Raw genomic sequence first — 25,806 nt, forward strand, 5'->3', positions numbered from 1 at the left:
AAAGCGTTTGACGAGCTGAGGAGCGTCATCCCCTCCCTGGAAAACGAGAGAAAGTTATCCAAGTATGACACCCTTCAGATGGCGCAGATTTACATCACTGAGCTGTCGGAGCTCCTGGCCGGTGTGGTTCACCCGGAGCGCAGGAGTCCGCGTCCAGGCTCCGCGGACAAGACCGCCAAGAGGAGCCTGATCAACCCTCTCCGGCCAGCCGCCCCTGGGTCGCCCTCTAACCCGCTGACCGGAGAACAGCGGGACCCCTGCGCCTCCGTCGGCCACTTTATAATACTTGGACCTACATCTGACTTTGGGTCAAATAAATCAACGACCTCTTCAAGCAGCAGTGATGGGGAATCTTCGCACTTGAGTGACATGGATGAAAGTCTGACTGGAGGACAGTAACAGAAACCCACTGACTCATCACTTTCTCTACTGCAGCATCTGTTATAGAAAGAACCAGGAGAACCAAATATTCCAGCCAGTAGAAATGTTGATCACTCGAGATAGTCCTGTGCTCCTGTCATTTTGAATAGCGTAGAGGTTGCACTGCCAAATGAAAAAGCAGGTAGAAGTCAAAAACATTGACTGAGATCTTGGACTTTTTACTTCCAGGGGCCATGATGAACCTCCAGAGGCCTTCTTAAATGCACTTTATGGCCTGAACCATCACTAAAGACATTCCCAGTGTCATTAGTGACATTTGTCTAAATTAAAAACCGTTATTTTGATATTTATGTATAGCTATTTTATAATGATTGTTTTGCTACAATAAAGATATACTTGAAGAATCAGTGTACTGTATATTTCAAGTTGTTTTTGTGTATTTCTTTTTTTATATTGCCATATACTGAGTAAGCTAGATTTCAACATTTCTAATTTAAATCAGACTGAAAATGCAGTATTTATACCAAACTTGGGTTCTTGGTCTTTCCATACGCCTGAAAAACTGTCAATTTAGAAGGAACTGCACAAACTAAAGCTAATATCAAACATTTTGTGCATCTCACTGAATATAACAAAGGAACATTATTATTAATGTTAATTCCATAATGAAACAGTCCAACAGACAGGCAGTCATTCAGCTTATCAACTAATGCAAATGCCACATTAAATATACTGCAAAATATATTTTCAATAATTCCAGTGAAGTAACAATACTGCTATAAGGAAAAAGTAAGTAAAAGTAAGTAAGTAAAACTCCTGCATTCAAACTTTCTCTCAAGGAACAGTACAAAGCTACTCACACTAAAATAGAATTACAAAAAATTTTAAATTAAAAGCACTCATTATGCAGAATGACCCAGAGTCATTTAGATTATGTTACTGGATTATAATCATTGATGCATTCATGCATAAACATCACTCATGTTGCAGCTGATTGTTTGATTATGTTATGTATTAATAATCTGACTCTGCAAAGTAGCTAAAGCTGTCAAAAATAAATGCTGTTGAGTAAAAAGTAAAATATTTGCCATATTACAGTATCACATAAAACTGAAATACTCAAGTGAAGTACAAGTACCTCAGAATTGCACTTAAGTACAGCACTTTAGTAAATGTTCTTAGCTACATTCCAGCACCGCAGATAAACATACAAACGTCCACGAGCCGAGATCTGAAGCTTAACGTTCAAAGCAGAGGAGGTTTCAAGGAAATAAAGAAGCTAATTATGCTGTATGACAGTCTGTCATGGTTAAAATCGCTCCTTCAAGCCTACTGAGAAAATGTGGGGCTGCCCAGTCCAGAGGGAAGAGGTGGCTGGAACTTTGCCAGGTCCTTGGAAATGATTTCTGCCAGCCTGTGTTTAAAACTGCCAGGGGCCTCTGTGGGGAGAGCCCGGGTAGAGGAGCTGATGGCCTGCTCCATCTCTTTCATGTCATCCACTGCCTGTGCCTGTGTATTGTACCCTGGTTGGATGTAGTTATTCACAGGGGGCTGACGCTGGTGTCGAGGCTTGGGTAGGATGAAGGGAACAGATTGGGGAAGTGTGCAGGGAGGAAGAAGCTGAGGGAAGGGTGACGAAAATGGCTGCAGCCGGGGGTTTAAGGGAGAATCAACTATCTTCACATCTGCATAGATGCACTCTGAATCACCACGTGTCTCAGGTTTGAGCAGGTCTTTTCTCATAATAGGAGGCGTGGCTTTTCTTAGGTTGTAATAAATGTTGTCCTCAGTGAGATTATCTAGGTTTACAGCCTCCAGGGAATGACACACTTCACCCTCACCTTCCTCTCCCACAGCCTCTTTGCTATAAGAGAGATAAGGTTTGACAGGAGGTAGCTGCTTGATGTCTGGTAGAGAGGCGTATTTAATAGTAGAGTAGTGGTGGGCAGACTCGTCCTCTGCGTCAGCAGAAACATCCGCAGGATTGTGGTAAGGAGGACCGGTGGGCCGGTAGGTTGTGGTTGGGAGGTTAACAGGCGACTGGTCGATGAATGAGCTTCTGTGGACACTGAGTGGCTGCACAGAGGACCTCCTCCTCACAGAGCACTGCTGTAAGATAGTCTGCATGATCTGGAGCCCATGTCTGGACAGGAAGATGAACACTCCTTCTCCTGACTCACAGCGACGGCCTGCTTCAATGCTGAATCCACCCTGCAATCACATCCATTAATGCATTTTGGAGAATATGCTAATTCCCTTCCATGCTGAGCTTTATGAGAAAATGGATTTCACTCTTGTGTCTTTATGATGTAGCCTACAAATGAAGCCACTACCAGCAGCTGGTTATCTTAGCTTAGCATAAAGACTGGAAAGGAGAAAACAGCTGTCCAAAAGCAACAAAATCAACAAGATATGAAACATTACATCTTTTTTGGTTTAATCCAAAAACTGAAATGTGGAAATGATGCGTACACGCACCAGTATCATGTCTGAACACTGCTGGAGCCACCTGCCCGTTAGCTTAGCTTAGCACAAAGACAGTAAACCTGAGAACTAGCTAGCTTCATTCTGTCCAAAGGTAAAACAGTGCCAAGCTAGCTGGTTCCCCATGTTTCCACTCGCTGTGTTAAGCTAAGCTAACTAGCGGCTAGCTTCAAATTTACTGTGCAGCCATGAGAGGGGTATCCATCTTTTCATCTAACTCTCGGCAAGAAAGCCAAGAAGTGTTGTGACCTTTTTCCAAAAGGTCAAACTATTCCTTTAACGATACATGAATGATCTGAGCCGAGTCAGGTTTATTATGACCGTGGCGAGGCAGTTAGAATTCATTTTTGTATCTTTTCCGATTTGGGGGAATTAAGCAATTTACCTCAACCTGTCCAAACTTGCGTAAGAACGTGTATGGCCAGCGGTAGATGATGTGACCAGTATGGATGGCCAGCAGCAGCACAGCCTGTTTCTCTGGGGAGATCAGATACTCTCCAGCCAGCTGGCACCTCCTGGATGCCTCCGTGCTCTGGACAGTCACTTGGTACTGGTTTGGAGGAAGGGTCGGATCTAAACATGAGAAAGCAGCACAGCACACTGAGGATAGCGCAGCATCATTACACATGAAAGTATTAGTTTTTTCATGACCTCCCAAGAGAATAAATTTACACCAAGTATATTCTCACACAGAAAAATGCTGATTCAAAGTTGCCTGCTTTCTACTAATCTCTCCACGTGACTGGGCTGGCTGGATTTTTCAGCAGATGTGTAATCCGTTAGGAAATAAAAGGAAACACATTTATTTAAGCCTGAGCTTGCTGACGCTAATACATTCTGCCGTCCATGTTTGAATAAATTAGTGGCTACTGCTCACACATATTCAAGGTTTCTGCTGATGTCTTGAATTTATGATGCTATGAAATCTAAACTCCACTGCTTTTCCTTTTCTTGATATTTTTCCTTTAATATATTTACCAATATATTTAACATATTTTCCAATTTACTCTGACAACCTTACAAGTGTAATTTCAGTTTCTCACAACTTGAATGTAATTTTTGCAGTTCTGGCTATTATTTCGATCAGTTATGACAACACCAACTGGATTCATCAGGTTAACTGCTGATGTAAGAGCGCTGCAGCATCACTACAACATAGTTTGATGGGACAAAAACACCACCGGTTGTGGCTAAAGCACCACAAATAAAATCACTGTGACAAAACACTCAATACAGATTGAGTCACAGAAAAATAAGAGACATATGCGGACAGACATGAATGAAAGAGCTGGGGGATGTAGCTCTACACCTTTGCCTTCATGCAGTATGTGCGAATCTAAGTAGTCCCCACCTCAATCTCCACCCACCCCTCTGGAATACCGATACCTAGTTACACCTGGCCGGTCTGATACCCCTCTATTCACCGTAGGCCCCCCTGCAAGCTGCTTGGGCTGGATCCTCAGGTATGTTATGTCAGAAACCCTGGCTGTCTGACTTCTTTTTAGGGGCTGAAAATTACTGGGGGTAAGGCTCGAAGGCATGTGTGGCACTCTTTGATTGACTGAAGTGGAAATGCTTAGACATGGTGATGTAGCATATAAAAGACACCATATAGACATGGCACCACCAGTGTACACATTAAGAAAACACTTACACAGAAACAGAACTGTTGTCCTTCACATTTCTCAAAGTGCATATTTATAAACCATGCTGCAAGTGAACGCTGTCTTTCTGATGCAGAAACAGAAATTAAGGAACTGAAAATATAATCAAGGACAAGAATAAAAGACCCTCCTCCGCTCTGCCAAAAAGTCAAACTCCCCTGTCTTTTGCATTAAGACAAATTATGCCATACTTCACCTTTTGTGACCCCCTCTCCCCAACTGATAACTTTGGTACAGTCCCCTAGCAATGGCACCTTTGCATCAATTACCTTTGTGAGTACAGCGTACAGTAGAAAAACTATGCAAATAAGACCCAGAAGACAACAATTGGCTTTGACTGAACTGAAAATTATTTTTGATGGTTTGTGGACTGATCAGCTGTCGTCATTACCGGTTTTCCATGATGAGTAAAGATCATTGTCCTCCATGGTCAAGCCATTTCCTCTCTCGAAACCCCCTTTGTCTGATTCTCCAGGATCCTTCTGTAAACACAGTGGCATGGTAAACACTACATGGAGTGTACACTCTCCTCTTATCACTCTTTATGACTTCAAAGAGGCAAGATGCAAGAAGGAGCATAAGTTGTGCAAGCACGAGAATTAGAGAAGTGAAGTGGCAGAAGTTACAGGTATTGTATTCACTTCCTCATTGTGCTATCTGTCTCTGATTGTGGGTATGTGGGTAAGGTTTATCCCCACCATTCCCAAATGATAACACTAATCCTCATATAAAAAGAAGAGGTGAGAGTTGCACTGATCAAGAGGAGAGATGTCTGATACCTGGAAGGCTAGAAGACAGAGGGCACTCAGCCAGTCCTGGCTCGCTGTGGAGGCCAGGGTGTAGCTGCACTGGATGGTGTTGAGGTTGAAGGCTGTGCACCCTTGGGGGCAAGACTCCTTTGGAGCAGGGCTGACACTGAGGCAGTCACTCAGACGCACCACTTTTCTCTCTGGTGTTTTCTGCCAACCAGCTTTCTTCTGTTCAGTAACAGCGCTGTTGTCAAACACAGTGTAGAGCTCCACCCGTCCCACCCCTGTGGAGCTGGGTTTGAAAAGAACCATCCATATTTTTCGCCATGTTTTCTGTTGAAGATGGCAGAGGTGGAAACAGAAAAGGGGACTGTTTTAAGTGTTTTAGATCTTATGTTACTATGGTATAACATAGTTAAGCCTATAAACTAGAATCTGTTATAATTTAACGTCCGCATTTCTCCCACAGCACATCTGAGAAAAATAGATTCACACATTAGTTTATTAATTATTTTGATGCACTTTTTTTTACAGTGTAAAACAATCATACACTGTAAGTTAGTGACTTGAATTCAAGATGCTTCTCACTGTCTTCAGATGACCACATGAATGACCTCAGTGATGCTACATTTAGTTCATTCATCCTCCAGTCTCTAACAGCCTCTTTGTAGTTTTACGGTCCTATAAAAAGTAAAAATTAAAATATGTTTGTCTGACCCACTTAGACCTACTGGATCATTCACTTCATGCTCCATCAGCTACAGTTTTGTTCTTATTTATTCATTTTATCATTAGTGTTTAAGATCTCTCCTTTTTCTTGCCTTTTTTCTGTTGTCTTTAACATTTCTTCTTGTTTTCTGTTCTTTTCGTGCACACTGTGTTTCATCTGTTCGTGGGCAGCACATCCTGAGTACAGCTGCTGCTATGAAAGACTCCTCCTGGCCAAACTTTCCCAGGTGCTGAAAAAATAGCCCTGTGCCAGTCTGCGGATAATTTAAAGTTTGAAGGGACTTTCACAAACCAAGTCAGTGAGTCACACCTTATATCAGTATATCCTCCAAGAACCAGTATTTTAAGACCTGCATGAATCAAAAAAACATCTTGGGTTGCATTTTTTAACACTTTAGTAGTTTAATATAGTGTAAAAATTAAGTACAGATAATCTAATGAGGGACTTGTGTCAACTCTTTGATGAAACCAAATGAATAGATATAACCAGCCTCAGTTAATATTAATTGATAGTATTTAATATGGGAGAACCAATACCAGATTTTCACCAGTCATAATGATTTTACAGCTGCAGCAGGGTTACAATGAGGTTATGGAGTGGAAAAAGCAGCACTACATGTCCTTAAGTTGACTGTGATTGTGGAAATATTTACGTGGCTCTTCCAGATGTGGTCACACAGAATCATCTCCACGCTGACCTGAACAATACTGCCACCGTTTTACAGCGCTGTCTTCAGGAACATTTGAAAACAAAGGGGGCAAAAAGCTTACGAGAGGTCTTGAATAAGGCAATTTCTTCTATTGTGCAAAAACTTGCTCAGTCTATGCCATCCACAGTGCAACGGTGACAGCCATAACAAATACTGTCTGAAAATGTTACAATCTTTTTTCACTTACATTTAAATAATATGTAGCTTTTCTATTACTGCGTTCAACATTTGTTACCTTTTACTTAATGCCCACAGGTTTTGGGAGAGTACTCTTGGACCCACCTGTATTGTTGATGAATAATTCAGAGTAATAGATGGGTTTTTGGATGCGATAGGCTCCATGTCAGACTGACAATCTCTGAAAAGCATTTGTACTGCCAGTTGAGCCATGCTCATTGACCAAGCAGTTCACGAAAGCAAAAGTGTCATCTAATCATGACCGAGCTGTTCAGTTTCAATACTGACATTAAAAAGCCACAATCTTTTGTGAAATTTCTATCAAACTTACTTTTCCAAACTTGGTCCCCTGGAGGTACAACAGCCCTTCTTTGAAGATGACATCCATGCTTGTAAGGTTTGCCTGTAAATCTTTCACTCTAGCACTTGTTGCTCTGTGGTCGCGATGGAACTACTAAAGAGGATAAAATTAGTTTCGTGTGTCATTAAAATAATAGTTTCCGTGACGTCACCAGCAGCTTTCATTCTGTAGTCAACTACTGTGCGTCTCACAGGGCTAAAATTACTTGCAACTTCAGTGTTGAAATAGAAGACACACATTGTGTGTTTCTGTTGTTTTTTTTTCTTTAGTCAAACTTCCCTTTGCATTTTTCTGCTTGTTTTAGCAACTTCCTCACCATACAAAACCGGTACCACATTTTTTCACTTTGCCAGGAAGAACAAGACGGATCACAAGAAATAGATCAGTTTTATTTACAATTAGAGTATCAAAAGTGTATGTTACAAAGTCTATACACACAGACGTGACACATTTAGGGAAAAACGGGTAAAAAGTCCATCCCCTCAGAAGTCCATTGAACTATGAGCCAGGTAGTCTTTCCGCCCAATGTTGGTGACCTGCTTGGTCTGCATGGCCTCCAACTTCGGACAGTCTGTAATACGATGACCCAGACCACCACAAAATGTACAGCCCCTCTCTCCTGCGAAAAAAGAATCAGGGATGTTAGAGATGGTTCACAAACATTTAAAAAGGAAGCACTAAGTTATTGCAGAGTAAGTGACGAAGAAGCTGAGAAAAAGACATGGTGTGAAGGACTCACCTCCGATGTCCAGCATGGTCTCGTCTCCTGTTTGGAGCACCTGGAGGACTGGAGGAACCTTCTGCTTGGCTTCAACCAGCAGGGCTTTAAGATCCATCAGTACTGACTCATCTATGGGGAAACACATACGCTTACTGTTAACTTACTGTCATTTAACGCCTGCTTTCAACTAAATGCACGAAAACACATCACAAATATTCAGAAAATCACGACTCCTATACAGAACTTAATCAGATTTTTGACTTGATCGGTATTTTTCCTTACCACAGCCTTTATTGATGAATGTAGTAGCAATACCAGTTTTGCCTGATCGTCCTGTTCTTCCAATTCTATGGACTGAAACAAGACAGTGTCAACAACCCATCTTGGGCCAGTTAGGGAGAACTGATGATTACATAATGTGTGTTTATTTTATACACACACGCACATGCACACACTCTGTATATGTATCTGTGTGGGAGTACATGTATATAATAATAAACACATACACACACACACAGAGGATATATATTTGCATCTTCTTACCATAGTTCTCTATCTCCTCAGGCATGTCATAATTTACTACATGCTGTATAGCTGGGAAATCCAGACCCTTAGAGGCAACGTCTGTGGCAACTAAGACATCTTTCTTTCCTTCTTTAAATGCCTCTATGGCTTTTGTTCTTTCCTCTTGGTCTGAAAAACAATCAACAAATATTACAGAAACAGCCTTTTGCAAGACTTCACGAGGGAAGTGTCTATACCTTGGAAATGTTGAGCAAAGTCTGAGGCAGAAACAGCGCAATGTGCAAGCAGGGTGCCATCTGCTGGTGATGATGAGCAACTACAAGAAAGCTGAGGAGCGAGGCCGTGTTGAACGACAGGTGCTCTGAGCTGAACTTGATGTTGGGCTGGACAGTGCGCTAGTAGAGTTCTGCATACCTTTTCCTCCATGGATGGCCACCGCCTCGACTCCTTTCAGCAACAGATACTCATGGATGGCGTCCACGTCAGCCTTCTTCTCAGCGAATATCAGCACCTGTTGATATGAGCACACAATATTTTGTAACATTTGACATGTCTGAGTTGTGTTTTCTTAGTATTATTCATTTTTGTCGTAACATGTAGAAGTACTGACAGGAGGTGGTGTTTTCTGGAGACACTCAAGCAGGTACACCATCTTGGCTTCCTCTTTGACGTATTCCACTTCCTGCACACACACAAGGTATTTATTACTTCCTTCACATGCTTGTAAATTGAGTGTAATGAATTTCCCAGGCTAAGACAGAAAATCTTTCTTTCAGTGAATAATGAACATACCTGGATGACATCCAAGCTGGCAGCTCCGGCCCTGCCCACGTTGATAGTGATGGGTTTGACCAGCGCACTCTTAGCAAAGTTCTGGATCTTCTTGGGCATTGTAGCACTGAAGAGCAGGGTCTGTCTTTGTCCCTAGAAAAACAAATGACATATTCTAGGACTTTTCATGCCTGCACGACACTACTGCACTACATTTTCCACGCTCAGTTTTCTTGACACGACTTCAGTGTGAAAAAAAAAATCAGCTGATTGAGCATGGCAGCTGGAAGATGGACTAACCACTGACTCTGTGGAGCGCTTAGATGATGACGAAATCTGCTGGCTTTGTGAAAAAAGGCTTCTAGTAGTGTTACAGATATACTGTATAATGAAGAATTACTCTGTAAAGGCATGGCCTAGTTTTGCTCTAAATGTAATGGGCAGCAGATTTTAAGGACAAATCAAGTAGAAAAGTTTCCTAAAATACCATCGTAGCTTTTCAGTGAGTCAAAGGAAAAATCAAAGGAAGAATCCAATGACAGCCTGGTGAGGGGTGAATCTGTCCAACCAGATACAGAAGCAATATCGGTTCATGCTTGAGTGTTTCATCTAGTGTGCAGCCTATTTCAAATGATGTCTGAGACAAATATTGTCCAGTTAAGGCTTGCTGGGCTGGCTTTGTAAAACTTGTTGTGTGGCGAAGGGCTTTAATGACCAGGACATAGAAAAATGGACTGCACCGGCTACATGTGGCTGTCATTTGGCGATGACGGCTGCAGAGGAGGACCTCACCTTGAAATATGAGAAGATGGTTCTGATGTCTTCCTCAAAACCCATGTCGATCATCCTATCAGCCTCATCCAGAGCCAAGTAGCGGCAGATGTCCAGACTCACCATCTTCTTCTGCAGCAAATCCATCAGTCTGCCAGGGGTGGCGACCATCATGTGGACGCCACTATAGTGAAGAGGGGATGCAGGTTCAGATGGGAGAGAACTCAAAAAAGCATCTCCTGTTTGCATTTTTAAAAAACATTATTCACGCATAGGTCCTGAGGCAGTCCTGTCAAATGTTTTGCACTATGCATTATGTCTGAAATGTTTGCTGATTTTGCTCCTCTCTGAATGATTTCATGTAGCTGAATCATGCATTTTTTTACTTGACGCTAGTTCAAACTGAAATTCTGGATGAAAGACAAAAACAGATTGTTTTTCATAGAAGTCTTCACTCTTACTTACTGCTTAACTACCTCCATCTGCTCCTTGACAGACATTCCTCCAATGCATAGGGCAGAGCGTAGCTGAGGAGCTCCCTCCTCCTCCAGCAGCTTGCAGTAGTACTCAATGATTCCGTGAGTCTGCCTCGCCAACTCTCGCTGGAGAGAAGGGAGAGGTATTAAAATCAGATGAGCTTACTTGCAGAAAAAGTGAGGCTGCTTGCAGTAAAGGCCATCTGTCTGAAGTGCAAACAGCAAGAAATGCTGTATAATTATTTGTGCCTTTCACCGTCACACACAGTTTAAAACTGATTCAAAGTTTGAAGGGATTTGCAGTATGAGCAAATGTAATTAGCTACTAGCATCTCAACACTGTATTTTTTGTAGCTACAAAGCAACCTCTCGACAGTATTCAAAGCTGTGTCATCAATATAATAGGTTAATCTTGTATGTCTTACTGAGGGACAGATGATGAGTCCATATGGTCCCTCTCTCTTAAAGAATGGCAGCCGTTTCTCCTGCTCCAGGGAAAACATGATGATGGGCAGAGTGAAGACCAAAGTCTTTCCAGAGCCAGTGAAGGCTATGCCAATCATGTCTCGACCTGACAGACTACAGACAAACACCGTCACTTTATCACAGCTTACATGCACTTAACATACGCTTCATATTTTACCATCTGTTTGTACAGTATACGTCCATTTACCGTACTTACACTGTAGGGATTCCTTGAATTTGAATCGGCGTGGGATGCACAATGCCCTTCTTTTTCAAACCCTTTAGAATTGCTGCAAAAACAATAAACAAATTTGTTGGCAGTTATCAATCACGTTGGACCAGTTAAGACAGTTCGTACAGACAGACAATCTGTTTTTCATGTGTGTGAGAGCGTATGCTGTAACCTGGTGGAAACTTCATCTCCCTGAAGCTTTTGATTGGAGGAGGGATGCCGTCTCCATCGACCAGGATGTGAAACTTCTTCCTGACGCGCTCATGTCGGGTGTCCGGCATATTCAGGATGTAGCGTGGTGCCTTCCAGCTATAAAGACCACCCAGGTTAAAATAAAAGTAAACAACGTCTCATGCAGAAGTCACTGATCAAGAACGTACCTTGTTTTTATGGGATCATCATATATGATGCCTTTGGCCATTTCCTTCACAGACATCAAAGCTGACAGAGGAGAGAGAATTAGTTTAACATCTGTTTTAACATATATAACTTCAGCAAAGTAAACCTGATATTTGAAGGAACCTGACAGCATTATCATTTACCTCTGCCCTCTGCAACACTCTCAAGAATCTTCTCTTCCTCTTTCAGCTGCTTCTCCTTGGCGGACTCCTTACGGGCTGTAGATAGAAAAGAATAAAGTTGGTGGGATATCACAGAACCATTTTGGTTCATGTTTAATGAGCACTATGATAACAGTATGAGAGTTGTAGTGTGAAAAGAAGTTAATCACAGTCCAGGGTGGGTCGTGGTTGAACTGATACCTTCTGCTTTTTCCTTGAGATGCTGATGCTGGTCGAGGAGACTGATATTGGAGCGTGGACCGAGACCTTCGTCCTCATCCCTCTGCTCCTCCCCACTGTCCTTCTGCTCCTCATCCACTGCTTTTCCTCGCAGACGTAACATCTTTTGTAGCTGTGAGGGACACACGTTAAAGAAATGTTTTCAGTTTGAAAATGTGGAAACTGGATGCTTTGTTGTTACACATTTAGAAAATCAAAATTCGATTAGAGATGTGCAGATCACACTTCCATTCTCCTGATACTGAATGCTATTTTGTTCCAAAATTTAAATTCTAGACAGCTCATTGTGTGGAAACTTAGTGGGACTGTTTATATGTAAAGTAACATGAGGCCTGGGATTGCTTTGGTGCTGAAAACAGAGTCTGCAGGTTGCCTTGGCTGAAAAATGGAGCAAAACTTAATTTCATAATGACACTGACGAAAAACCTGCATTCAATGCAGAACAGTCACGTCTGGCCAACATCCTGGATCCGCTTTCTTGGGCTTTAGCTCTAACAATGAACATCTTATTTCGAAAGTGTCAAATAGGACAGTGGACTATAACTTACCATTTGCTGTTTTCTTATTTTGACTGGAACATAAGGAACATAGTCATCATCCTCCGATCCCTCTGAGCCAGACTGCTCATCCTCCCCATGGGATCTCTGTACAAACACATTACCATTATCAGTAGTGTTACCTCTTGAGCAGTATTACCTTGTTTTTCTCCTCTACAGAGAGTACTGAGCCCCACATTCAACCAGAATAGCCTTCAAACACAAACACACCAGGTCCAAACACAAGTACAACGAGTCTTTGATGCCTCTTTAACACACTAACACACACACACACACACACACACACACACACACACACACACACACACACACACACACACACACACACACACACACTGCAAGGTGTCCATGTCCACCTCTGGGGAGTCAAATTGGCAGAGAATCCATTCAGACTACCTGCGTTTTCAGTAAAATATCGATATTTGGCACCAGTGTATCGATAACATATAGATTATACAATATATTCCTGTACTGATGTTTTGTCCCACCCCTACATTTCAGTGGTATTTATTGAATATGACTGTATGTGCCGGAATGTGCTACATGGATACACATTTACAGGTATAGAAATGATATCTTGACACAGATATACTAGATGTTTGAACAAACACACTTTATAGCGGATATCAACTGTTAACGTCATGTACTCAGTTTAAATATGTAGGCAAGAGGGATAATGGCTTCCTTCCATTGAGTGCTTATGACTGAACGATAGCTGATCGCTGGAAAAACCTCAAAATAGCTACAGTAGCTTTGAAGAGTAAATAAAAATGTGAAGCGTTACGGAGCTCTGTTCAGCAGCCCTGCTTTCAACTTAAGGATGTTATTTGTGATCTGAAAACTCACAGAAGTACATCCCTGTTTACTTAACTGATACAAATGCAGGTTTGTATATCCTGAGCTGACTTCTGTGTCACTATGAACGTTACAATTACGTATTAACGGTGGACGTTGCGGCACTGCTAGTTGATCGTGTAGCTTTACTAAACACAATGCACATACTTTCATAAAATCTATTTTAAAACGGTATATTATTCAAAAACTTAAGTTATTCAGCAGCGTGTTCCAATGTTTTTAACAGCGTAAATGATAGAAAAATGTATGTCAGACGTACGCTAATGCTTGGCTAACTAGCTAGCTTTAGCTAACGTTACCTCGTGTAACCTCTTCATATCACATACGACAGAGTAGTCTTAACTTACCTTTTTAGGTCGATTTTCGGTCTCCATTTTATTTATGAATTCGGTGACGTTCTCTATGTACAGCAACCAAAGAATTATTGACCAAATACCCGGCACACAGTTCAATAAATATAGCTACTCAGCATGTTTACACAACGCAGGAAGCTTTGATACTGTACGGAGCGCTAGAGGGGTCAAACCTTATCAGAGGCTGCGCGCAAACATTTCAAAGCGGCTCAGTGTGGTGTCGGGGAAGCAGGGGTCGTGCAAAAGATATTTCATGGCAACCAAACAAAAAAGATAAACGTAGAAAGCAAACACCACACTTTATTTTTTTTTTTCAAAACTGTATTGTTTTTAATCTTTCTGAACGAAAGATTTTTCACAGTATCAAAAGTGAATTTTAAAAAAAAGAAACAAGCCAACATACACTTGGCTGTTATTGATATAGTATAAATCTACATTCGAAACATTAAGATAATCTTCTCTAATTGAATATAACCTGGAAAGCATCAGAGATGTTATATGAAAACAAAATCTCAGCACATATTCAAGAAAGAAATTACCATCTCAATGAAAGCCATCAACTAAAACAAGTTACTGGTGTAACTCTCAAGGCCCTTGTCTCAAAGGTATCACTGATATTTCTCATCAAAAGATTATCAAGACTTGGACTTAAGATTCAGAGGTACAAGGTGCCACACCAAGGTATCACAGTACAGGGAAAAAAAGAGTAGTATGGTTGAAAATATATCTCACACACACAACCCCCAGACACGCATGACAAAGGCTCAAAAGGGCCAAAAATAATCACTCAGTATGTACACGCATTGAAATTAACTGCGTCAAACAATGTGTGATGGTTCCAACGTTAAAATGAACATTGCACACTGGTGTACCTGTCACTGCTGGGATATGGGAGATAAAATAACAGTTAAGGAGTGAGAAAACCATGGTCAAGGACTCTCTACTACAGATGGCAGAGTGTATGATGGATATCACTATAAAAGAGATAATCGCTCAAGATTAACACCAAGGTAGGATTGACACTGAAGCAACAGACACATGTAACTTTGCCCAATACAGGACTGGGGACAGTATTTAGTTTTCTGCTCTACACATCATGCATGGGAAAGTATTTGCTTGGGTACTTAATTGATTTATAATTTTTTTCTTTTCAAATGCAGTCTGTGAGCCGAGTGTTATACACTGTAATTGATAGTGATATATGATCTCATACAAAAAGAACAACAGTGGAGCAGGTATGTCATCAAGTGTTTGTTTCAGTTTTCTGTCACTGATTGCTAAATTATTTGATGATCACAAACTTAAGTGTTCCAAGTGTCATAATCACCGAATGTGCTGCAGTCTGCTTGAGTAAAATCAATTTGTTGCCACTGTTGCTCCCTGCAGAGGTGGCGGGTGCAAATGTTTCTCCATAATATCAGGTCAAAATGTCACCTCGTTGTCCTTTTTGACACTCGTAGTTTAAGACAAATGGCCTCTGGTGTCTACTGAGACTGGTCATGGGCAGGAAACTAGCAATGCTAAAATGTAAAAAGGGTGATGAGCACCAAATTGAACTGATGGGAATTCATAAGTTTAACAACGTTAAAATGTCTCAGATTTGTGATAAAAACATTTATTTCATGTAAGGTAACTGTTTACATACTACATACGTAAGCACATGGATGCAGTGGATTCAACAGACTTTTTTCCATTTTTGCATCTGTTATTTAGTGAACATTGCAATAATAGCAAAGGGTAGAGTTGGCCTTGAGAATGATCCCTGGCTTGTCAGCCACACGTTACGTTTCAGTCTTCTGAATGGAGAGTATGAGTTTGAACAAGGTCCCTTGGCTTAGTAAGGAAGAGAAGAAAACAGGGAATGAGAGAAGGCCTCAGGCCAAATAGGGCTCTACTGAAAGAGTTTGTGGTATGGAGTTTCTTTTTTTCTGGCACTCATCCAAGTTATTGAGCTGCATTGGAAGGAACCTTTTTGAGGCTGAAGTTGGACCAATTCACTGCTACCTTCTGGCGAGTTTGCTTTGCAGAATCAAGGCAAAACCTGGAGAAAACAAAGAGAGATGAAGAAGAGAAGACGGATAAGGCCCAGGTTTAGTGCTGTGGTTAATCAATATAATTATTCAGTATTTCTATCAATGAACACAACAGTTTAGTTTATCCTGACAGACTACCTTTTGAAGTATTCCACTTCCCGATCAATCTCATCCATTTCTGTTGGATCCACATCTTTAGGGAGAAATACATCATCTAGGGAATAACAATGAAGATTCACACATTAGCGAAAAACATAACAAAGAAGAAACTATTCAAACGTTGCATATAGAGTTAAAGATAGTTTATTGTACCGATAGCACTGCTGGATTTTTCCCCCTTGTTCTTGTTCTTCTTATTTTTTCCCTTGGGTTGCTGCTGTTGCTGTCCATTTGCTGAAATGTTGGGGTGAGCTTTGCTTTCCGATTCCTGCTCAGACCGACCTCGCATTTCTGTGTCACTTTTGCCCCTTTGTGTGTTCGAGAGGGCACCGTTTGCTCCATTTGCTGTATGTTTGGACGATCTGCCCTCCTCGGGTTTCTTAGGCCCATTTCTCTGGTTTTCCGCACAGTGCTGGGGCTGTTTATTCCCAGCTTTTGAGCCATTAGAAGCCATTTCTTTAGACTCACTGGTTTTCTGTGTTTCATTCCCGCAGGCAGCTTTGGTTGGTTTGATGGAATTTTGCTCTGACAAAGGTTGCTCCTGTCTCTGCTGCTGCTGCTGCTGCTGCTTTTTATTCTTCTTTGACTTTGCACCACCGTTCCCAGCTGTTGTGTTCTTGGGATCGGGGATGTCCTCCTTCGATTTAGCTGTAGCTTGGGCTGGCACCTGTGGCAAACCATCAGATCCAGAGGAAGTGCATCTTTCTGGGGACCGAACCCTGATGAGTTTTGAGAGACTGGGGGTAGTGTGCAACCGCTGGATGTCCTTGGACCCAGCAGGGACCCCTGATCCCGTGGTGATGTTATTAGGGGATGACACAGTGGTTGTGTCCTCCCATCCATTAACCAGGTCCAGGTGGCTCTTAAAGGTTCCCAGTGAAAGAGGGGCCAGGTCAAGGTCTATCTGCTGCAGGTCAGAGGAACCATTGAGATGGGACAGTAAATGGTTTCCCTCCAACGTGGCTGCCTTCTTTGGGAAGTCATTGACGTCCAGATTGAGGTCGTACATGCTAAATGAGGCCCGGATTGAGTCTTTGATGGTGTTCTTAATCTCTTCCAGTCGACTGGTGAGGAAACTGTTGACGCGCTCAAGTTCCAGCTGAGGCCAGTCAAGCAACCGACTGGCTTCTGAGCCATCAGGGAGGGGCTCATCGACAGGCTCTGATGGATTGGAGTGGGGGTCACTGCCTGCAGCACCCATGTTGCCCTGTTGAGCTTTTTCCTGAAACAGTAATATACATGCTTGAGAGAGTGAACAGGTACACACAAAATGTGACATTTGAGATAACACATTAATCAGGCTGTGTGCTGAACATTCATACTTTCTGAATATTGACCAACGTGTATCTATAGCAACAAGTATCAAAAGTACTGCAGTTTGTCATCAAATGTCTGGTTGGATTTGTAATCTTGTTAAAGCATTCTTCAATTACACTGTGCTCCAAATTATTATGCAAGTGACAGTTCACAGATGAAAGCCATGCTACACTGGATGGTCCAGACGGATGGAGTTCTGCATGGTTAGTTAATGGCCCTGCTACTCCAACAAGGCTGCGACCGTCAGCAAGGAGGTGGCAGAGTGATGGTTTGGCCCTGAAGGTATTAAAATGACCTCTGTTCCCTACTGACCATTTCCTGCCATGGTATAAAATTAAGATTTTTTTAATCATGCCTTCCGTAACAAAATTATTTTCATGCAAGGCCACAAACCATCCCATGATGCAAAAAACACCACTGACTGCTTGGTTACTCATCATCCCATGACCTTGACCCAACTGAGGACCAGGGGAGCATGCTCAAAATGAAGAAGAATGAAGCAGCAGTATTCCTCAAAACAGCAGCTCTGCGAAGCAATACTGACATCTTCAAATGAAATACAGGCAGAAACTGTACGTACAGTGACAAGATCAAAGGATGAGATCATATCTGGCTTGATCTGTAAATGTTATTTAAACTGCTATTCGTTATGACCTGTTGAATGTTTTCAAACTCTCTTAACAATTTGGAACAATGTATTTTGAGTTGTTTTCAAAACAGAAAAAAAAAAAAGCTTATGTCATCATCAGTAGCTTTGCTTGTAATAACAGCCACATTATAATGTAACTGTTGACTATGAAAATAACACAAATGTATTGACGTTCTGGAAAAACAGCATGTGCGTAATCACTGGGAACAGTGTAGGCAGATGCTGGTTTAAGTGATAGCTGTTCAGATTTTCATGACATCAAACCCAGTTTTAACAATTATGGTCTGCGGGTTCAATAATTTACATTATGCAATTACCTCTTTATAAAGTAGCCTTCATTAGTGGTGGAGTCTGTCATTCCATTCATGAGGGACTCACAGGAAATGATGCATTCATGTAATCCAGCATTAGTTTGTCATTTCATCAGCCTCACTCTTTACTGTTCACTCCCCAAACGTCATGTCAGAGCTGCACTAAGTTGATTCTAATGCAAACCCAATATGTTGAAATTGCAATGATTGTATATTTACATTTAAAGTTTGCCAATTTTAGTCTATTTCAGCAAAGTTCTCTTAGAGGTGCTTGTGTTATATATGTTAATATTACTAAGTGACATATCAAAAAGCGGCACGGTGGCGCAAGCAGGTAGTGCGCGTGCCTCACAGCAAGAAGGTTGCTGGTTCGATCCCCGGACGGGGCCTTTCTATGTCAAGTTTGCATGTTCTTCCCGTGCATGCGTGGGTTCTCTCAGGGCACTCCGGCTTCCTCCCACAGACCAAAAACATGCTCATTAGGTTGATTGGTGACTCTAAATTGCCCCTAGGTATGAGTGTGAATGGTTGCCCTGCAATCGTCTGGCGACCGGTTCAGGGTGTACCCCGCCTCTCGCCCGTTGAAGCTGGGACAGGCTCAGCCCCCCCCCCCCCCCCCCCCCCCCAACCCTGAAAGGGATAGGTGGTATAGAAGATGGATAGATGGACATATCAAAAAACATTCTGAAAACAATACCCAGCCTGACACATAATACATAAGCAAATTAAAAGAAAAGAAATAAATAAAAAGGGAACAATCAAACACATTCTTTTTAAAGTTACCACACCTTCTTCTTTTGTTTGTGTCGCGCCCTTTTGGCAGCCTTGGCACTGTTGACGGGTTTGGGCTCAGAACTGTTTATGAAGTCTAGCAGCTCGTCTACATCTCGGTTGTCAATGGCACCGGCCACTGTCAGTTCTGAGTCTTGACGCTGAGGCAGCTCCTCTTTACGGCGGGTCAGACGTGAGCGGAGCTTCTCACGAATCTCTGCGTAGTTACGGCTTGTTGGTGCAGCTGGAGGCTGTGATCATAAATACATTACAATATCTTTTTATGGTGTCAACGTTTCAGAAATGTTCAACAAGTATGTGATGGTAAAGGGATCTCTGAACGACTACTTAAAAAGAAGATAGCAACACAATATTTCAAAGTACCGCATTGTGTCCAAAGAACTCGCAGTAGCAGCAGTCGCAGTACTTCCCGTCCTTCTGGTTGGTGGAAGACGAGGCACAAGAGCTCCTCTCAGAGCTGCTGTCTTCATCCTCCCCTTCCTCCAGCTCAGACGAAGGATGACACAATGTCCCATTAGTCATTTTGTGCCCCTTACATGCTTGGTCCCTACAAACATAAATAAATGAATGAAACAATAAAAACATGACATTAACCATCAGAAGGCAGTTGCATTTTCAACCAATGCAGCCAAGAAAGTGATTTCTTAATTCCCATATTCAACAAAAACAACAGTGAGATGGTGACGCTAACCTGCAGGCCCCAGCAGTCAGATGGCCTACATTTGAAGTGGCCACCGTTCCTGCACTGTGTCCATTACAGGGGTGGTTACAGCCCATGATAGACGTGCCCAGTTTGCTGTGTTGCGTGTTCACGGCAGGAATGTGGGAGTTTTTGCACGGGCTGGGCTTATGGACAGACGTTGGGCTATCTGGACCGGGAGAGTTGAGTTTGGTTGTAGGGCCGTGGAGGTTTGGTACCAGTGGGGAGAAGGGAGTGTGGGCTGCCACCCCAGAGCCAGACGAGGAGGTTACATGGCCGTGCTGCCCAGAGTTCGGCTTTGGGGGAAGGAGTGAGGAATGCTGGGAAGACAGGCCAGTGGGACTGTTGGGGGGTACCGACAAGTCTGTGTGTTGATGGTGGTCACTGGGGTGGAAGGCTTCACCTGGACAATGAAAAACGTGAATAAAAATGACCAATAGTTCAAAAACACTGAATCGGCTGATATTAGTCCACTTTCCTGTAGATTAACAAAGTTTAGATTAGATTGTATAAACTGCTACTGAACCATAGGAGTGAAAGGAAATATTACCTGGTGGCGTTGGTCGACGGCACATGGTCTTGAAGTGCTTGGGAGTGGTCTTACAAAGGTCCGCTGAGGTAGACAGGGGGTTCCCAGCAGATGATCCACTGGAATTCTGGGACGACGGGTGACTGTAGGGGCAGACTTTGGCGCCCGACGTTTTAGCAGATTTCCCAGGCGCTTCATGAAGTCCTCTTTTCTCATGACAAGCCGACCCTGCTGGTACACCTGGAGAGGGGAAAAAGGTTGAATTTTAAAAAGGGAATTGTTACGACAATATGTCAGAGTTATGCTTTCCACTAACAAACATTCTTACTGTCCATGTGACAAAAACATCATAACGTCTAATTCACCACTCACTATTTGGACTGTAGTTTGTTTTGTAAAAATAATTCCTGCTATTTGGAGGCGCGTTCTGGCATGTTTAACTGTCCAATGTCTCACTGCATTGAGAAAGAAACCAGCATTACAAGACACTTCAGCCCTGAAGTATTAAGTCCCTCTTTGGCATCCAAAATAAAATGAAAAAGTATACCTACAACATTTGAATTATTAAACACGCTCATTTCTGTGGTAATAAAAAAAGGCTTGATCTCTTACTGGCAATTATCCAGTAGAAGTTGATACAAGTCACTGTGACTGCCCACTTAAATGTTTGCTATGATATGTAATGGAGTACGTAAAGTAGCTCAGTTCCCATCCAACTTAACACACAAACTCACACAAACTCTCTAAATTCAAATATACCATTATGAATGCAACTCAATGCAGCAAGGGCACAGTTGCACTCACTGAGCACTACTTTCACTTACCCTACTTTAAATGCCATTTTGCAACATGGTCCATTCGAGCATTTGCTAAACTAGAAATACTACCACAGTTACGCACCAGGTAATGTCTACAAAGTGGTTTGTTGGGAGCTTAGAACCAGGAAGAAAACAGACAAAAGCAAAGATCATAGCAGTCTGAAATGCTGTGCTTCCCATTTTATAAACAGCTGCCAGAACAAACATGCCTCTCTTTCACATTCAATTCTCCTCTTATGATACATTTTTCTGGTATCTCTGTTATGGCTAGAAAAGCTTAATGCCAGGTAGAACACCTGAGTTACTCTGTAGCACAGTTCTATTAAACCACTGAGCAGTCAAGGGACAAAGTGATAAATAACTGAAACTTTAACTGAAGTTGTTTTTGTCTGTTACCTGTAATGTCTCACTATGTGTTGAAAAACACTGGGCTGAGATACATCATGATTAGATTTCAATTTATCGTTCTATGATCTGATTACAAAACAATGCTTGATGCAACTGAACACTCAGCTTTCAATTCCACAATTTTCTTTCTGTACGACAACAATCCTAACTGGATCATCCGTTTCTATCCACCATCAAAGTCAGGCATTTGATTCCATTTTCAATTATTAATTGACGGCTAAGGGTACAGCTGCTTCTCTGAATGTCATCGTGACAGTATGTTGTACCCTTGCTCAAATATGTGCAAATTTGAGCAAATCTTCTGAGCATCCTTTGTGATAAAACTCGTAACAGACAGTGATATGTTAATATCACTGTCCATATGTTACGTGGAAACTTTGAATGTGTAATGTGATTTTGCATGTTAGTTGTACATCATAAGTATATAATATGTAATAATGTGAAGCAATTTACATGTATTAATCTCTTCATATTGCCAACATGTTAACAGATTGTAATATAAATTAAAACAGATGTTCACTGACTCTCTCAGTTGCCTCTTACAGCCCGTGGATTGATTTCTACCTAGAGAACTCGGAAAAATTCAAAGGATCTGACCTCATGCGCCTCCCAAGTACCTCTATTTTTGTAACAATTCACATGGTTTTCTTGATATTAAAAAAAATGGTGACCAAAGCCATATTCTCTGATTCAGTCAATCATCTTCATTGGAAATTGTGTTATTTTTAAATGTACCTGCACCATCTGAGCGCACTTTGTCGTTTTGACAACAAGCTTATCTTAAAACATTATTCCACTTTTCATAATGCTGAGCTCTAAGGAAACTCAAAAAGCAGAGCACTGTAAGTTTCTACAAGACACCTCTTTGTTCTTCTGAAACGTAGCAGACTAACACCACAACAAAGTGACTAAAAATGTATCACACCTTTATTGCTAAGTAAGTAAGCTAACCAGTTTAGCTGTGATTCTAACCCTAATTTGTCACACGAAACTGAAGCTTGCAACACAACCTGCAATTTAGGTTTGTGATGATTTTAGTGACTGCTTTCACTGTCATCAAATGTTTTCTGCAGCTGTCTTTTGCCCTGTGATGACAGACCTTGCTGTGAGTGTGAAGAAGTGTTGTGGTTGCAGTGTTCCCCTCCGTTGGTGTGGGCAGAGTTCCAGAGACCTGACAGTTTGTGGGCTGACAGGAAGGAACTTGGGTCCCAATCCACAGTACTTTGCTCCGGGTAACCGTTCCCACAGCTCTGGGACTTACAGGAGGAAGAGTGTGACAATGGTACCTGAATTAAAAAAGAAAACAACAAAACCCACTTGGTTAATCACAGGGCTGTCTACATAGGCTTTTGGCACCAGTGGCACCACGTAACAACCAATATCAGCTGTAACACATTAAAGTATGTGCGACAAGACAAGCAAAAACACCTTAAAATGTATTAATCAGTCTTAAGCAAACAAAACAAACAAACCCACCGCAACTCTGCAGTGGACTGTTCAGCAGCAACCACCCTTGGTTGCTTTTTTAACGTTTGCAAGTTTTAGACAAATATCAACAAAACATCTTGTCTGAACACTATTTTCATCTGCAGTCGAGCTTCAGTATGATGATACAATAAGTCTTCAAAATTGCACTCTGTGTAAAGTAAGAAAAAGTAATTGCGGCTGCCTCACACATGCCACAGAGACACAAATACAAAGTTCCTTCTGAAGAGACAAACAGTAGACTACACATTCAAACTTATTAAATCCAGGGTGACATTTAGACAGATTTATGTAATGAGTAAGCTCATGCAAATGCAACGCCCTGTGTGATGACTAGAGATGAGATTACCTCAGTGAAATGAAGCGAACACAGTTTAACTAAAAAGCAGTAAAAAGAAGTTGTGAAAGGGATCAAGACATATGACCTAAATCAGTCCCCTTTTATTTACCGGCGTTGGCTGTTCCTGGGTGCTCCGCCTCTCCTCCTCTTCCACACTCTTGCAGCAGCTCTGACAGATCCACAGAGGCACCTCTCCCAGCAGGGACTGAGACAGCGAGGGCACCGCATCAGCAAGCTTACGACCCGGCGCCTCCCGCAATAAGGCCTGGGAGAGTGCAGGCACGGCATCAGCCAGCTTGGTCCCATGGCCCCCAGGGAGTCCGTTTACGGAGCTCGCTCCCCAGTCCTTAAATTCACGGTGGCACAGGAGGCAGCAGGTGTGCATAGGCTAGGTAGAAAAAGAGAGGATAAAGAGGTCAAGTATAGGCCTGTGATTACCAGTCAAATTGTGATCAGTGGCACAATTTTGTTAAAGGAAAAAAAAAAAAGCAACAGAAAAGGGCCAGGTCAGATCAATCAAACAAACAGATGACTTCAGTACTTATAATTTTATGTGTGTGCATAACCTAGGTTGCTGATTTATTAGGTACACCTAGCTAAAGTGAATGCAGTCTAGTACAAATGTGACGCAAAACTTCCCCTTGTTAATAAGACGGAACACCTCTCTAAAACAGTCTCACCAAAATTGGACACTACAGTGTTCACAAAGGTGGTTTTATTGCAGGGCAGTGAGATGATATTCATTTTACTTTGATGTGCCAAAAAGACTGGCTTAGATAGAGAGATAGGTGTTTCTGAGTATGGCATAATCCATTTGATAGAGCAATAAATATCATGTTTTAGAGCTAAACAGGTTATTCACTGTTACTTAGGACAATTCTGCAAAAAAACTGAACATTTTTCATTTATTTTTGAAGTTCCAGTTATGAGACGTGTCTAGACGGGCATCTTGCACGTGTGGTATAGAGTGTTATAAGTCAAAGCGAGCAGCAGTCGTGCAGGTAGTGCAGCTCAGAGGTCAGATGTAAGGTTAGCTAGCTGCAGAGGCGACAGGGGTCCAGCCGTGCAGCAGATACCTTCAACTTAGACAACGTTACTGACTCCGATTTAGCTAGGCACCACTGGCTGATACCTACATGCACTGAAACTTTTTACCACAAACGCTAGCTCCTGTCACACCACGATGGAAGAGTGTGATACAGTGATGAAGAGAAATAGCATAGGTAGACTCAAATAAACAACTCAAACCATGTCTGAGATTTAGCTACCCTAATTATAAATCCGTTATCTCTTTCAGCTAACCAGCTAATTAGCTAGTAGCTGGCTAGCCACCGCTGGCTAAGTGGTTCCTGTGGATGGGTTCAAGTGTAGGCAGTAAGCACGTTTGCAGCACGCTAGCTGGAGATGGCAGCCCGGCTAGCCTTCTAGCTAAGGTTAGCGGGGCGGATGAAGAGTTGTAAACGCTGGAAATGGGACGACCTGTCTGAGGCACAATGTCACCTGTCCGGCAGAGGAGATGGGCTGCAATGCTAGCCACCCTGCCTCAAAGCCGCCTGTTCTGCTCGCTAAGTTGAGCGTATAATTTATTTAATTACACATCAAACGACGTGAGAGCTCTACGTCCACTTCTACAACATCAAGATTAAAATAGCTTTCAACCACACAGCGGATGCATATAACTTTGCACCTCTGCAGGATCTGGCTACAAAAAATAAAAGCACAATGGAGGATGCTTGGATTGCCAGAGAGGTGCTAGCTCAGAGGCTAGCTAGCCTATTTTAAAAACAGCGATTGGCTTGCTGCTAGCTAACCTACCTGGTTCGCCCTGGTAGTGGCCAGCCTATCCAGCCCAGCATCTCCGCCGCCACCGCCAGCTGCATCGCCGGGAGAGACTGGGCTCTTCGGTACGTTCTGCTGTCCAGACACAAGCTCTTTCTGGGCGACCCCTTGTTGCTTGCTTTTCTTCCTTGCCATGACAACGGTGTTTATAGTACGCTTTGGCCAAGTTTGCACCAGTTTCGATAATTTTCAGAGCACACTTTCGTTTCTTCTCGGACCTCAAAATGTTCTCTATCTCCTCCAGTCAAGACAACAGTCAATATGGCGGAGTACTGGCACACTCAGGAGTTCATAGGTTAAAGATACTGCTGGCAAAGAGGCTTCACTCCCTTACGGAGAATACAAGTGAAACCTGATACAGACAGTGAAGCTAGACAGCGCCATATTTAGTAAGGGCAACCCTCTCCTCCCACTTTCTTATAAACGAGTTTTCTTCCTTATTCTAGCATTTCAAATGATTGTTTCAGCGAGGATATTTATTAAGTATATTATTTTCTGTTCGCTATATACGATTATATCTCTAATATGGTCGAATCAAACCTTTTACATGCAGTCTACTGAAACTGTATCCAGTATATACAGTCTGTCAATAAAGACAGTAAGACAATAGTTGAAGTGGGCTGGAGTTGAGATACAAGTGGATGT

At 42.2% G+C, this 25,806-nt stretch overlaps 3 protein-coding genes across 3 annotated transcripts; all 3 read right to left on the reverse strand.

Annotated features, from left to right (window-relative positions):
- Window positions 1-1,710: 1,710 nt before the first annotated feature.
- Window positions 1,711-7,282, reverse strand: dok3 (docking protein 3). The gene is made up of 6 exons (XM_070962171.1): window positions 7,226-7,282; window positions 5,309-5,611; window positions 4,921-5,011; window positions 4,721-4,725; window positions 3,251-3,415; window positions 1,711-2,592 (listed from the first exon to the last, which is right to left on the reverse strand). Exons 1-6 carry the CDS (start codon window positions 7,280-7,282, stop codon window positions 1,711-1,713), a joined length of 1,503 nt encoding a protein of 500 aa, XP_070818272.1.
- Window positions 7,283-7,620: 338 nt separating this feature from the next.
- On the reverse strand, window positions 7,621-13,931 carry ddx41 (DEAD-box helicase 41). The gene is made up of 17 exons (XM_070962465.1): window positions 13,776-13,931; window positions 12,565-12,660; window positions 11,978-12,128; window positions 11,759-11,833; window positions 11,597-11,657; window positions 11,389-11,525; window positions 11,202-11,274; window positions 10,945-11,098; window positions 10,509-10,645; window positions 10,065-10,227; window positions 9,294-9,425; window positions 9,112-9,183; window positions 8,916-9,012; window positions 8,520-8,669; window positions 8,259-8,330; window positions 7,995-8,105; window positions 7,621-7,874 (listed from the first exon to the last, which is right to left on the reverse strand). The coding sequence occupies exons 1-17, from the start codon at window positions 13,800-13,802 to the stop codon at window positions 7,738-7,740; spliced, it is 1,845 nt and encodes a 614-aa protein (XP_070818566.1). The 5' UTR covers window positions 13,803-13,931; the 3' UTR covers window positions 7,621-7,737.
- A 131-nt stretch (window positions 13,932-14,062) lies between these two features.
- fam193b (family with sequence similarity 193 member B) lies at window positions 14,063-25,435 on the reverse strand. The gene is made up of 10 exons (XM_070962937.1): window positions 25,138-25,435; window positions 23,432-23,710; window positions 22,597-22,783; window positions 20,293-20,511; window positions 19,734-20,145; window positions 19,406-19,589; window positions 19,039-19,272; window positions 16,127-17,195; window positions 15,953-16,028; window positions 14,063-15,822 (listed from the first exon to the last, which is right to left on the reverse strand). Exons 1-10 carry the CDS (start codon window positions 25,294-25,296, stop codon window positions 15,726-15,728), a joined length of 2,916 nt encoding a protein of 971 aa, XP_070819038.1. The 5' UTR covers window positions 25,297-25,435; the 3' UTR covers window positions 14,063-15,725.
- Window positions 25,436-25,806: the final 371 nt, after the last annotated feature.

This window comes from Chaetodon trifascialis, chromosome 5, assembly GCF_039877785.1.
Source record: "Chaetodon trifascialis isolate fChaTrf1 chromosome 5, fChaTrf1.hap1, whole genome shotgun sequence".
NCBI classification, from domain to species: Eukaryota; Metazoa; Chordata; class Actinopteri; order Chaetodontiformes; family Chaetodontidae; genus Chaetodon; species Chaetodon trifascialis.

What these genes read in the sequence shown, in the direction of transcription:
- ddx41 (XM_070962465.1), bottom strand. Translation starts at nt 13,802, where the DNA reads ATGGAGACCGAAAATCGACCTAAAAAG. An exon ending in AAATAAGAAAACAGCAAATG is followed by an intron (nt 12,129 to 12,564) that starts GTAAGTTATAGT and finishes TGTCCCTCACAG; the next exon opens with CTACAAAAGATGTTACGTCT. An exon ending in GACTCATCATCTGTCCCTCA is followed by an intron (nt 10,646 to 10,944) that starts GTAAGACATACA and finishes CCTTCTCTCCAG; the next exon opens with CGAGAGTTGGCGAGGCAGAC.
- dok3 (XM_070962171.1), bottom strand. Translation starts at nt 7,282, where the DNA reads ATGGATGTCATCTTCAAAGAAGGGCTGTTGTACCTCCAGGGGACCAAG. An exon ending in AGGGGACCAAGTTTGGAAAA is followed by an intron (nt 5,612 to 7,225) that starts GTAAGTTTGATA and finishes CATCTTCAACAG; the next exon opens with AAAACATGGCGAAAAATATG. An exon ending in GCAAGTTTGGACAGGTTGAG is followed by an intron (nt 2,593 to 3,250) that starts GTAAATTGCTTA and finishes ATGTGATTGCAG; the next exon opens with GGTGGATTCAGCATTGAAGC.
- fam193b (XM_070962937.1), bottom strand. Translation starts at nt 25,296, where the DNA reads ATGGCAAGGAAGAAAAGCAAGCAACAAGGGGTCGCCCAGAAAGAGCTT. An exon ending in AGTTCTTTGGACACAATGCG is followed by an intron (nt 19,273 to 19,405) that starts GTACTTTGAAAT and finishes TTATGATCACAG; the next exon opens with CCTCCAGCTGCACCAACAAG. An exon ending in GAAGTGGAATACTTCAAAAG is followed by an intron (nt 15,823 to 15,952) that starts GTAGTCTGTCAG and finishes TGTTTTCTCCAG; the next exon opens with GTTTTGCCTTGATTCTGCAA.